This window comes from Patagioenas fasciata, chromosome 1, assembly GCF_037038585.1.
Source record: "Patagioenas fasciata isolate bPatFas1 chromosome 1, bPatFas1.hap1, whole genome shotgun sequence".
Classification (NCBI taxonomy): domain Eukaryota; kingdom Metazoa; phylum Chordata; class Aves; order Columbiformes; family Columbidae; genus Patagioenas; species Patagioenas fasciata.
The window spans coordinates 189939837-189953546 of NC_092520.1; the positions used below are offsets into that span (position 1 = coordinate 189939837).

At 41.0% G+C, this 13710-nt stretch overlaps 1 protein-coding gene and 1 long non-coding RNA gene across 4 annotated transcripts in view; one reads left to right on the forward strand and one right to left on the reverse strand.

The window, feature by feature from the left end:
* Positions 1-252: 252 nt before the first annotated feature.
* On the reverse strand, positions 253-2784 carry LOC139826922 (uncharacterized). Of its 2 annotated transcripts, none has more exons than XR_011737040.1 (2): positions 2539-2784; positions 253-1029 (listed from the first exon to the last, which is right to left on the reverse strand). It is a non-coding gene; the product is annotated as an uncharacterized lncRNA (long non-coding RNA). The 2 variants fall into 2 exon arrangements; XR_011737039.1 differs by lacking the exon at positions 2539-2784 and adding an exon at positions 1303-1546.
* Positions 988-13710, forward strand: part of KCND2 (potassium voltage-gated channel subfamily D member 2) — a 274255-nt gene continuing 261532 nt past the window's right edge. The window contains exons 1-2 of one of the 2 annotated variants that reach the window (XM_071803352.1): positions 988-1131; positions 3220-4393. In XM_071803352.1, coding sequence (XP_071659453.1) covers positions 3279-4393 — 1115 coding nt within the window. In that variant the 5' untranslated portion in view covers positions 988-1131; positions 3220-3278. Of the gene's footprint in view, positions 1132-1672; positions 2053-3219; positions 4394-13710 lie in introns of those variants that run through there. The other variant, XM_065858763.2, reaches the window with a different exon arrangement.

The following is a 13710-nucleotide window of genomic DNA, read 5'->3' on the forward strand; positions in this document are numbered from 1 at the left end:
GAAAGGAAGTCCTGTGTTATTGCCTCAGTGGTGAGCTGACAGGACCATAAATTGGGCTTTATTAATTGCTACAAGACTGTATTTTTGTAGCACCAAGTCAAAACCCCTGATCTTTCATATGGGAGAAGAATATCCACATCATTGAAAGCTTAATACCTACGGTTGACCAACTTATTTCAAATTAATGGATCAGTTTGTAGGATATAACGTATCGAACATCTGAGCTAGAAAAGGACCAAACCAACAAACAACTTTGGTAAAACTACAGAAAGGATCCTTTATTTTTTGTAATATTTTAATTCATGTGATTTAATGTATGTGATTGATCATCATTTCATGTTTTCCTAAGTTACAAATTGCACACACAAACATTTTTAAACCTTTTCTCCCCATGCTTTCAAGTATTTCTTATGGTAACCACTTATAGACTACAGTACTGATAGTGTTCATCTTTTTAATGGGAACTTAAACAGAAGGTAATACATATTGAAGTTGCGTATATTAATAAAATATATGAAAGAGGCACCCCTCAAGCTTTGGTATATATTTGGTTTATTTTTGTTTCAGGTTTATTTGGCATATGGCTAACATAGGTGATCGAAGTGGGAGGTTTGGTTAGAAGATCTTCAAGTATAAACGAACCTTTTTACTCTATGGTTCCTCTGGAAGTCTCCAATTACTAAGGTAAAACGTAAACTGGGAGGAGGAATACCTTCTGATATCGTGATGCCAGCTGTGAAGAAGACACCGAGTCTTTTCAGAAACTTAATTTAAAAACACAGATAGTTCCTCGTATTTATCAGAGCTATCAGAGCGGCACGTAGAGCTCGAGGAATTATGTGCCCGTTTTCCCCGGAGATGCAGCGATGCCACGAGCTGGTCTGCGGCTGGGGGAGGTGGCGGCGGAGCCCCGGTGCAGCCCAGCGGGCGAGCGGCAGAGCGCGGCGAGCGGAGCGCAGCGCGGAGGGTCCGCCCGGCTCCGCAGCGGCACCTCGGCGGGGAGCTCACTTCCCGTCATCCACACGCCATCTAGCGACGAGAAAAAGGGGGCCACCTTTGCACGGGAGCGGAAAGGAGAGGAGGAGGAAAAGGCTCCCATACCCGTCCCAGCCCTCGCCTTTCCCAAAGCTGGTAAGAGCCATTTGGATATTGCAGCTAGAACTCCGTGTGGCTCGGGGCGGTTTGTGAGGAGCATCCCCTCCCTCGTCACTCCCAAGCATTTTATCCCCCTTTCTTTCAGTAAATCGTTCCCCTTCCCTTGAAAGGAGCCAGCGCTCCCAAGATATCCCCTAGATACCTCACCTTAGCTATCGCCGCCGCTCGATCCCTACTCGAAACACCGCTAACTCCAGAGGATCTGTGCGGCGCTGCCGGCGGAGGGGTTGGACCGCGGGATCCCGGCCCCGCAGAGACACACGCACACCCACACACACGGGCACTCCCCGCCTGCCCTGCCGCTGCCACCGCCGGCGCAGCCGCCCGCAGCCCCTTTGTTCCGCCCGCGGAAAGATGCGCTCCTCGCCCGCGCCGCGCCCCCCCGCGCCCCGCTCTGCCTCCGCCCGGCGCCGCCCGCCCCTGCGCCCCTAGCCCGCCAGCGGCGGTGCGCGGCAGGGCGGCATGGCCCGCCCGCCGCGGGGGAGGCAGCGGGAAGCCCCCCTCCCGCCCCCGGCCGCGCCAGGGCCTCGCCGCCGCCGTCCGCAGCCCGCGGCAGCCCCGCGGCAGGGCCAGGGGCAGCGGCCGCAGCCGCGCCTGACAGCAGCCCCGCGCCGCAGGATCCGCGCCCTGGAAGGACGTGCTCCGCCGAGTTGCCAGGCGCGATTACGTTGTTTTTCCCCCCACCCACCCCTTGAACTTGTTGCTTGGCGCTCGGCGGTGGCGGAGGGGGGTGGGGGTGGGGGAAAGCCTTATTATCGATGTCCCTTTGGATGTGATCAAGCTTTCTCAGGAGCAACTACTTCCCCACCGTTCCCGGCGGGGCGCGGAGATCTAGCGGCAGAGCCCGTATTTCCAAAAGTCTCTATGCAACTGAACGCTCTCGCCAGACTTTCCCAGGTAGGTGCCACAGGCTGGGCACGTTCGGAGGGATGCGAGAGCAAAGCCGAGGGGAAGGAGACGGGAGGGGGGGATGATCCACTGCCGACCACCAAACCCCTGTGGAACTCCCGGCTCCTGCCCTGCGCCTGCCCCCGCGGTCCTTCGCCCGCGCCGGCCTCCCTCGCCGCCGCGGAGCCACTGCCCCTCTCTCACTCCACCACCAGGCTCTCCCGGCTTCGCCCTTCGCTGCCCGCTCGGCCGCTCCCGAGGATGCCACATGCATCCCGTCTTCTGCAGGTGGCTCCAAAGCACCCCGCTCCTGCCCCCGCCACCGCCACCGTGGCTGTGCCCGACCCCGCTCTCCTCGCTCCGGATCAGCCCCTGCCCGTCCCGGGGAGACTCCCTTCCGCCCTCCTCATTTCTCTAGGGTGCACCCCACCCCCCCGGTGCCCCTTCCCCGACGCCCCTCTACCCTTCAACGCATCTCCTACAAGGAAAACTTGCCTTAAAGTTTAATGCTGTCACCGGAGCTCCTCCCCCTGCCCCGCCGGCTCCCCCGGCCCTTAGCCGGGGTCAGGAGGAGTCCCCGGGGCGGCGATCAAGGTCAGGGAGAGGATTCGTCCCGCTGCCGCTCCAGGGCTGAGGCTGGGGAAGGAGGGGCGGCCCGCCCGGCCCATCTCCTCCGCTCCGCCACAGCGGGCGGACGGCGGCGCCGGGCGGCCTCGCTGCAGCCCGCCCGGGAAGGGCTCCGCTGGCGGCCGCGGCCCGGCTCCGGCAGCGGGCGGGGAGCGGAGCGGAGCCAGAGGAGGGGCGGGGGAACTGGCTGCATCGCGCGTGGAAGAAAATCTTCCAGGTGGCTGCACCGCTGCATCGGGGCTACTAGCCGGCTCCTGGGGTCAGCGGTTTGTGGTTCATTTCTTCCGTCCACGGGCCTCGCATGGACCTTGTATCCAGAGGATCTGGCTGCTAGAGTAGCTGCTTTGAATACGTTGATTTCCAAGTGCCCTGATCTATTATCCTAACAGGCTAAGCAGTCCCTGGAAGGGGTATTCTGGAATGAAAAAAAGGGAGGAGACAGAAAAGAAGCACTAAGATTTTCATTTAATCACAACAATAGTCAGAAATTCTGTTGCTTAAAAAATATGTGAGCTTTTTTTTTTTTTTTCTCTTCCCTCTCTGTTTTAGTGGCTGTACCAGGACTGTCTCTAGATTGACTCCCTCAGCTGTAGTAGTTGTTTGGGACCATGGCAGCAGGAGTAGCAGCTTGGTTACCCTTTGCCAGGGCAGCGGCCATAGGATGGATGCCAGTGGCCACAGGTCCCATGCCAGCTGCTCCACGGCAGGAGAGGAAGCGAAGCCAGGACTCTCTGATTGTGCTGAATGTGAGTGGCATCCAGTTCCAGACATGGCTGGACACCTTAGAGCGCTACCCCGATACTCTATTGGGCAGTTCAGAGCGGGACTTCTTCTACCACCCTGAGACGCAGCAATACTTTTTTGATCGGGACCCTGACATTTTTCGCCACATTCTTAACTTCTACCGTACTGGGAAGCTTCATTATCCCCGCCAGGAGTGCATCTCAGCTTACGATGAGGAGCTGGCCTTCTTTGGCATCATCCCTGAAATCATTGGTGACTGCTGTTACGAGGAGTATAAGGATCGCCGTCGTGAGAATGCTGAGCGTCTGCAGGATGATGCTGATCAGGATCATGCAGCTGAAAGCTCCCTGCCCTCAATGACAGCTCGACAGAGGATGTGGCGGGCCTTTGAAAACCCACACACCAGTACACTGGCTCTGGTCTTCTACTATGTCACTGGTTTCTTCATTGCTGTCTCTGTTATTGCAAATGTAGTGGAGACAGTGCCCTGTGGGGTAAGCCCGGGTCGCATCAAGGAGCTGCCCTGTGGAGAGCGCTATGCTGTGGCTTTCTTCTGTCTGGATACTGCCTGTGTCATGATCTTCACAGTTGAATATCTCCTACGTCTGCTGGCAGCCCCTAGTCGCTACAAATTTGTGCGCAGTGTCATGAGTATCATTGATGTGGTTGCCATCATGCCGTATTACATTGGCCTGGTGATGACAGATAATGAGGATGTCAGTGGGGCTTTTGTGACACTACGAGTCTTTCGTGTTTTCAGGATCTTTAAGTTTTCCCGCCACTCACAGGGGCTGCGCATCCTGGGCTACACCCTGAAAAGTTGTGCCTCAGAGTTAGGCTTCCTCCTCTTTTCACTCACTATGGCCATCATCATCTTTGCCACAGTCATGTACTATGCAGAGAAAGGTTCATCAGCCAGCAAGTTCACCAGCATCCCTGCAGCCTTTTGGTACACCATTGTCACCATGACAACACTGGGGTAAGTGCAGCTGGTGTTTGGTTACCGTCAATGTTTCAACAAGTGTATTGGCACAAACGGAAAATAGTCAATTTAAAAAAAATGTTGCTAGAAAAAATGCAAGGGTATGTTTTTCTTACAGAACTTTATAAATATGACTCATCACTTCTTTCTAAATGTTTTACACATGCAAGTGACTTCTAAGTTTTGCTCAAGTTAAAATAATCCAACATACAAACCTGCAGATAAACTGAAAAAGTAAACAACAAAACAAAATCTTGAAGCTGTTTGGGTTCTTTGCAATTTTATCTAACATTTTATTTGGTTTTGGATAGTGAAACTGGAATATTTTATGAATATCTGTGAGTTATCAGTGGATTTTTAGTAGAGTAGTGTGTTTGCTCTCAGGACTTGTTAGAGTGTTGCTGAAGTAGTGATAGCTATAAGGAGAAGCCAAGTATGATCTCTTATTTTGGTAATACATAAAAGTCTGCCATTTTGTTTGAATTGATGTATTGATGTATATTTGGATATTGAGTTCAGTATTACAAAGTGATTTGTTTTTATGGAAATAAACCAGGTATAGTTACCTTAATCTTCACAGAAATTATTCCTGATGCTATTTAAGACACTGGATAAATTTTCTTTGATTTTTATGTATCTGTAACTTGTAAATGACAAGTGTCAAACTGCACTGACTGGTGATAGACTCTGGAAAATTTTCTGAGGAAGTGTGAGACACAAGACAGATCAAGCATATGTCTTAAAAATAATTCTAATGCCAGTATAAGTTCTTCTAGAGAATTAGGAGTTAAAAAATACCATTGTTGACATTAAACCTCAATGCAGTTTACTGAAAGGATGTGAGATAGTATTATTTAACAAGGTCTGTGATACCAGAGTCATAGTGTACCATCTGATTCTGTGCACCAACTTGTAATATGCATATGTCTGTAATTATAACAGGGATTTAGAAGGCTGACTAATTTAAGAAGAACATTTTTTGCTCTATTCTTAATTCTGAGCTGTAGAGAATCATCTATGAAACTGAAAATTTGTTAATTCTTTAGAAGCTGTCTTGTTATTTAATAATTAAAGAAATTAAAAGGCAAACTTTTCACTTTCATGGAGATAAAGCCCATCATTTTACTAGCCAAACATTTTTCCAGATCTTGTTGGGACTATTGAGGTTCATTAAACAAGTATAACTTCTAAATTTAACAAAATAAAAGCGCATTATTCATCTACTGTGAAAAAGTTGTTTTGTTATGTTTAATTGTAATTTAGTTGGGAAACACGCATAACAAAATATTGAAAAACATAAAGGAACTGTTTTATGCCACCATTTTTTATACAGAGCTTTTACCTTCAGTGTGATATAACAAATGAAGATAAATATAGTGCATCATAAATATTTCATACTACTTGTAAGGGCAAGTTATGCTAAAAAGGAGTGACAGGAGCTTTGGGGATTTTAATTTCCTTTTCAGGTTCCCAACTTTTTTTTGTTCTTGTTTTCTTCTGGTAGTGACAAACTGAAGGGACAAGTCAGCAGAAGGAACAAGTTATGCATGCTGACTACTTCCATAGTCCTGTATTTTCTGATGCTGATACATTTTGTCACATATTTTTGAATTAGAACTGCGATGGTTTCAACAAATTAGGTCTTAAAAATTTACCAATATTTAGAATGTATAATCTTATTATAAAAGAGCAGGATCTGATCTGTGTTTTTTGCAAGGAAAGGTGTTTTTTGGGTAAGTTACGTTTGCTGTTCTGGGCAGTTTGGGCAGGACTTGTCCATGGTACTGAACATAATTTTGTCACCACTTTGCGATTGTTTATGACATGGGTGTGGTATCTACTTGACATTAATATGATTTGTTTGCTTCTTTCACCAAAAAGTGAGTATTCTTCTATAGTTTCAGGCTCTGAGGTATTGCACCAAGTAAAATCTTAGAAAGTACTGATGAAATTTGAACATCATTAAAAATCTCTTTGAACGGAGCCTAAGAAGTTATTTCCACATATGCAGCCATACAATATTTAGGTCCTGAGTGGAAGAAAAAGGTTTAAAAAGAGTACACTCATGCTTGACTGCTTTATCAAGGTAGCCTGCACAGAGAAAGTTTTGAGCAGGTTGTACAGAGACCCAAAGAGTCACCCTCAGAAGTTCAGATATAATTATAAGTTCAGACATGAAAGACATCACAAATTTCTGACAAATCTTTAATCAATGCATTAGCTGGATGAAGTCCTTTTAGTAACCTCATGATAATTATATAAAGATTATGTTTAAATATTAAATACGTATGAATGATTTAAATAGAATTAACATAATAAAAGCTTTGAACTCTTTTTAGTTGATGAAACAATTACACACACGAAAAAGAGAGAAAATAAAAGGACAAACAGCAAGGGTCAGTGAAAACCGATTGTAAGTAGTATTGCTACCTTTGCTCTGTGCTAAAGCTTCTCGTCCATTTACTAATATAGAACTGCCATTCATTTTTAATTTTAGTTTTAGCTAAAGTAGGGCCATATAAATGGACTCTACATGAACGACTTTTTTTCTTTTAGCAACAGAACCAGATGAAGTATTTATGTTTTAAATGACAGTAGCACACAGTAGGTTATGTGAAATATTACAAAAATGCATGAAAGCTAATACTGAATAATAGATTAACATGAAGTTGGGCTTTTGAGTTTTGGTGTCATTCTCATATTTTGATAGATAGCAAGGGTATTGAGCAAGAGACCTTTACAATTTGGGGAGTTATTATCTTGGAAGCAGAGCTATATTTCTCAGTTCTGCATGACTGCTGAGCAATTAAAGTGTCTTTAAAAAACATAGATTACATTTTCCTCTGCAGAGTGCCAGTGATTTCAAATATTACTACATTTTAGCACCCAAGGATATCCCAGCTATTAACTGTTCTTGACTGCTCAACTCAAGAAGTACATAGTTGTACTCAGAGATGTTATATGAAATAAATGGAAGAAAGGAGCAAAGGAAGAGAGATAAAGAGAGCAAGAAAAAGATGAAGGCTCAAAGAGATAGATAGAGAGGGATAAAGATGACTCTAGAAAAACAGCATGCACTCTGCCAGTAGCTGAACTGTCTGATTTCAAGTTTCAAATTAGTGTTTTATCAGTATTACTTGTAAAAAAAGCAGAAGTAGGGACAAGAGACAAGAAAAGACAAGAGAATAAAATTGAGAGAGGTCACAAAGCAGCTTCTGGTGAATCAAGAGAACAATGAAATGCATAGAAGTTAGGGGCATCAAGGTCAAGAAACAGGGTAGTGTAAAACCTGGCAGAGAAAAAAAGCACAAGTCTACTAAATTGGGACTGGTAGACTTACATGGGGACTTGTGAACATCTACACACATAATGACGCAGTTATGTCACTCTCTGCTGTCACCTCATAACATGAAAATATAGAAACTTTCCTTCTGCCCTGTCAATAGCCAGCAGATGAGTTGGAATAGCTGATAAGGTTTTGATGGTGTAAGGGTAATGTTTTTTCTCAAATAAGACAGACCTATAGTGTAGTTTATGCTTTATAAAGATACTATACTTAAATAAGGAACATAGTGCTCTTCTGTGGCTAGTTTTAAAGCGATCTCACTGCTATGTTAAACTTCTATAGTTATATGCTTTACATTGTGTAGCTTTGTCAAGTCATAAAATACTTTTGTAGATGAGCACAATACTTTATGAAGGAAAGCTTAAACACAAGACCATTTATTTGTTTTGACTGTATAAACTAGAGATGTGTCTTTCAGAAAAGACAAAGCAACTATTTTCATTATTTGTTAATATAGCCCCTAACATATGATGAAGCCCATCTGAGACATATACAATTCCCTGGACTTCGTAATAAAAGAGGTGACTGGATGTGACAATGAAAAGCTTCAAATGGTGAACAGGAAAATAGGGTGATAGATTTCATTCTCTTGCGCATTTGATTCTCTCCCATCTTCACTCCTTTTCCATTCATATTGCACCTTATGGGTATACACCACCTATTTATTTTCTTCACTTTTCTTTCAAACTATGACATTTTACAGTTTGGGGTCTTTTCTGCCGGCTTGGCAGCTTTCTTGTCTTCTTCAAGACAAGTTCAGTGTTCATATTAAGACTTTTCTGGCTTTATTTTTTTCTGTTTCTTTGTTTCAGATTCCTCATTCATCCTTCACCACTAGATCAAATCTTTCATGCATCATCATTGTCATTCATTTGACCTGAACTTTTCTCGTAACAGGTTTTTCTTCTGACCTTTCTTTGATAGATTTTTTCCTTATGAGCATCATAAGATTTCCACAGCATCACTTTTTTGCCAAATGCCACACACATTATCTTGTTTTCTTTTTTTGACCATTGTGAGCTGTTTTGGTTTCTTATGGTATCTGCATGCTAGTTTGAAAATAACCATCTCTTCAGAACTTGTATTAAAAAAATTTAGTTCAGTAATCTATAAGAGAACACAAAAAATAGCAATCTTTATTTTGTGAACAATTTTATTAAAAGTTTAGAAATAATCTTATGATAAATATTACAAAAGTAGAGATTAGCAAAGTTGGAATATTATTTCTGTATCTCTTACTTGCATATTGGCTCATTCATTCATTTTGTGTTTGATATTTCCAACCCTGTTTCAAAAAGAATTTTTCTATTTTTGTGTTCTTGTATACAACCTAGTGAATTTTGTATTTTACAAATGTGTTTGATGTCTCAATCTATTTTCTCTTCACAGCAGAAATGTTTAGCCTGAATAGGTAGAATACTATGTAACAGAAGAGGGACAAAGTGTAGTGTAATCATCTTCAAAGCACATTACTAGGTATTCAATAAGGGCTCCAGAAAGGATTTGAAATACTGAAAAGTGAGGGTCATTTTGATGGCAGTGAAAAAAAATATTTGTTCTCCAATAAAAAGGTTACTTAAACAGTATTGAGCTGTTGTTGGCCTGAGAGAGAGCAAGAGTCATTACTTAGTTGCACTAGGGACCAGCTTTCCTGTTCAAAAAAATTCTGAAGAACTCCATGAGGAACAGGAGTTAGTTCACTCATTTTTCTTGACCATGTATTTTCTTACTTCAGCTATGAAGAGCATGAAGGTGACACTTAGCAAAAAGATCTTTCTGCTCAGAATCTAATTTATTTGCTCCTTTGATGGAAACAGATGGAATTTTGTTTCCTTGCTGTTATTGCGTGTCAAGCATAAGAACAATGAGATTGGTGTGGGCTGGGATGCAGCAGAGAAATACGCTGACTTAGTACAGCAGAATAAATCGACTCAGAGAGTAATTATGACTGGTGCCTGATCTATTAATTATGGCCTATCATTCAACTAGTCCTCTGCGAATATTGTGATTTTAGTAAAAGCCTTAAGTGATAGAACCCAAGAAGTTCAAACTGAGTGATGACAATCTGTACTTGACTCACATCATTGTGCCTCTGTCTAAGAAGAAAAATTTGCAATATAAAAGCCATATAAATCTATGAGTACAGTATTAGAAATAGTACTACTGTGAAAAAAAATCTGGAAATGGAACTTATAAATTCTGCAGAAATAAAACAATTATCCAAAATAGGTTGACAGCATCTTCTAACTTCAAGATGACTATTAACTTCCCAGACATTTGAAAGAAAATCAAATTAACTACTATTATTTTATTTTTACACTGCAGTTCACTGGCAGCAGTTCGTAATTTGTGTCATAGTAAACTGAGAAGAGAAGAATCTGGCTCAGCAGGGGTTAAGTGGATAACTTGTTCAAAAGAGGGAGTATAAATTAGAAATGCAGAAACAAAGTTTAGATTCACCCTTATCAGGTTTCATCAGTTACCTGACAACAGAGCTGACAGTGATGGAAAAGATGCTGCATATTTCTGTACCTATCATTTATCGGGCAATAGATGGGAACACAGATTTTTGTGCAAGACATAATCTTTAAAACATCTTTTTTTTTTTCTGCATTGCTCATGCAGTGGAGGAAAGGTATTTAAATTCCTAGGCAGTACTTTGAAATGATAGCTCTATGCTAAATTTCCTGGAACAACAATAGTTACCATGCTTGGACTTTGACCCCTGTCACAATTAGTAACCAAAATTCTACCATTATTTCTTAAGTATTTTTTGCTGAAGCACATGATTTTGATCTACTTGTGCATCTGGTAATATTTTCTATCCTCCTGTTGAGTAAAAAAGTTACCCGTTTTGTTTTGACAAAAAAAAAAAAAATCCATTTTCATCAAAGTACACAAATTTGCATTATTTCCACAGCATGGAGATAAATAAATGTGAATTGAGATGAAATAAAAAATAGTGCTTTTGACTAGGTCACCTGATATGCAACAGGTGTAAGTGTTCTGTAAAAAAATACTGGATACAAATATTTGCTCAGGCATCTGGTGTATGAATGCTAAAATTTAAACATGAGCACATATGAAGATCATGTACCTGATACATCAGTCCTAGAATATTTTCATTTCATTTAAAAAAAATCCAACAAAATTAATCTCTATTATGATTCAAATAAGACCTCACTCTTTTTCTCATACCAGTGTAGACACACCTTGTGCTTTATTAGAAGGCATATCTTAATGTATCCAGTCATCAGTACAGAGTTCCTACTACCATCAGTTCAGATTCTGGCAGTTAAGTGCATGTACAAAAGCTAACAAAACATTAAAAGACTATTTGTGTAAATATTAAAGATACAAAGATATTATTCATGTAAGCAATTGTGTTCTTTGTGTATTTAGAAAAACAGTGAAAGTGAAAGCCTTTGGAGGCACTGGGTTAATGTACTCATTTAGGGCCTGATCCTGCACTGTTACAGAAAAGGAGAAGTTGCCTAAATACCCACAAGAATGTTATTAATATGAACAGAGTAAATTTTTGCATATTTGAAGTATTTAGGAGCAGTATTTTGCATTTCATCCCCAGGTTTTCAGTTTTATCCGTGTTATGGTTTCTTTGATCTAGTTGGCTTGGTGAAATCAAGTCTTATAGACACAGAGATCTCCTGACTTTCTTAGTTTATAGAAGCTAAACACTGCAAGAAAGTTTTTTGAATGGTGTTTAGGTATCTAGAGAGGCAGATGGACACCCAGCTTGAATTCTCAAAGAGGCTTAGGTGCTTCAAAACACAAAGAAGAACAGCTGAAAGCAAGCAAGCTGGGAAACTAGGTACCTAGTCACCTTACAAAACATGGTCCTATGTACACAAGTCTAACTGCTAGGATGAGTGCTGTACTGAGACTCTGGGTATGTCCTACTCAATCAAAATCAAATGGATCTTGCAAGGATTCATGTCTTGCTAAAATACAATATGCCCTAGTCATATAACCCCTTGGAAGGAGATGATAGACAGCTGAGTGTATGGTATTCTTAAAAGGCATTAGTAATTCAAGAAAAGAAAAAAGTTATTATGTCTGAACGAGTAATGTAAAGCATTCAGGGGATAACTTATTTGATCCTAACATTGTGGTTTGTGAGTTGACTCTTAACCAGATGGTGCCTAACTAAGCTTTGTACTACCACTTGCACTAAAGCTTCATATCAAAAATTAACATATGAAGCAGAACTCCTAATATTAAGAACACATGTATAATTTTTTCAACGTGCGATCTAATATAACGTGATACTAACATTAAAATAAAAATAGTATAAAATCCATATCTACATAAACAAATTTGTCTGATTATTGAAGACTCAGTTTCCTTAAATAGATAAAACTTTTGGTATAACAGACAATATAAGCTTCTAGGAATTTATTTAATTAGTTTAAGTACTTTGGTGAATTAAAATAAAGTAAGTATATTCCACTACAGTTTTAAATCACCTTGGATAAAGAAGTAACTGCAACTTCATAAAGGTACTTATAATCTATTTTTATGTTAATATAGTAACATGCTTTGATAAATTTTTTTTTGAAAAAAAATATTTTAAGGCCAAATCCAACTTTCTTCAAATATGTGTTAAGAGACATGGAGTTTTTTTGCATTTTATTGGCAGATTCTCAAAATGTTTTGGCTGATACACAGGGAACAGTCTTTCAAGTTATCACTTGCAAGCTTGGCCATCCAGGCATTCCTTGGAAATGGCTGAGAGTCAGACTGTAAGGTTGTGAAGGACATAATTTAGCATTGTGTAATAGCTCACAGTCTAAATGTGTGTGCTGCATCCTAACTGCTTGCTTCTTTCAGTAAGATGAACCAGAGGAGTATTCTGTATGAGAGCAGATATAATGTGAGTAGGATCCTTAACTTTTCATTGTTGTTGCTGTTCATCTCCTATTTTTTTTTTTTTTTTATAATCCAAAAGAGGAATTTTATTACTGTGTTCGTGGCCTTACTTTCAGTTTCTGTAACTTTCATCTCTCCCACTTGCAGGCAGTTAACAATTCTCTGTGCATCCTTATCAACTATGGACAGCAACTACTGCACCGTGCAGGGTTGCTTAGGAACAAAATTGATGCTCTTTGACACGGTGGATTACAGCTGCAACATGCTGGTCCCCAAACTCTCCTGCTTCCCACAGAGGAATGAAAAGCAGAGAGGTTGCAGATGCTTTCCAAAATCTGTGAAGAGAGTATATACTTTTTTGTTTAAGGATATCTAATCACTACTTTGTTGGTAAATAGCAGGTTAGGAATTGTGGTCTTTCTATTGAAACCACAGCAGTACCAAAAATCTTTAGTAACAACTCCTTTTAACAGCAGCTTTCTAATTTAAATACCATGGTGTCTTGTATCACTTACAGAGTTGAGATTTGTTATATTTTCTAAGCTTTCTGGTTGACATTCATTATTGAGGCATTTGTTCATATGATCAAATCCCTGTTGAGTCATGTATATCAAGGACTAGGGACAGGCAGAACTATAGAGAATATATACACCTATTCTTGTACACCTAATAAGAGCTAGATAAGTTGTAGGTGCAGCTATTTGTTATATTTATTTGATATGTATTTATATAAAAAGAATCTTTGAATATTTGCATTGTAAACTCTACAGTGATTGAGAATTTAGTTAGTATTTGCCTTTTCGGCATCTGTATAGAAAACTGCAAGGACTACCAAGTGAAGCTTCCCCTCAGACAGATAGTTTAGAGCAAATCTCCACAGACTGGCTTAATGATTTGACAAGCTCAGTATTACTTATTTTCCAAGTGAAAGGGAAGCTCAAGTTTTGTCTGATTTGCTTGTGAACACAGTAATCAACCTATAGGATGTTAATCTGTGTCACAAAGTGTTGAGTTTTAGAAGGAAATATTGTAAAGGAAACTCCTTACAAAAAATGTGTAATATGTGATCCATACACTGTCG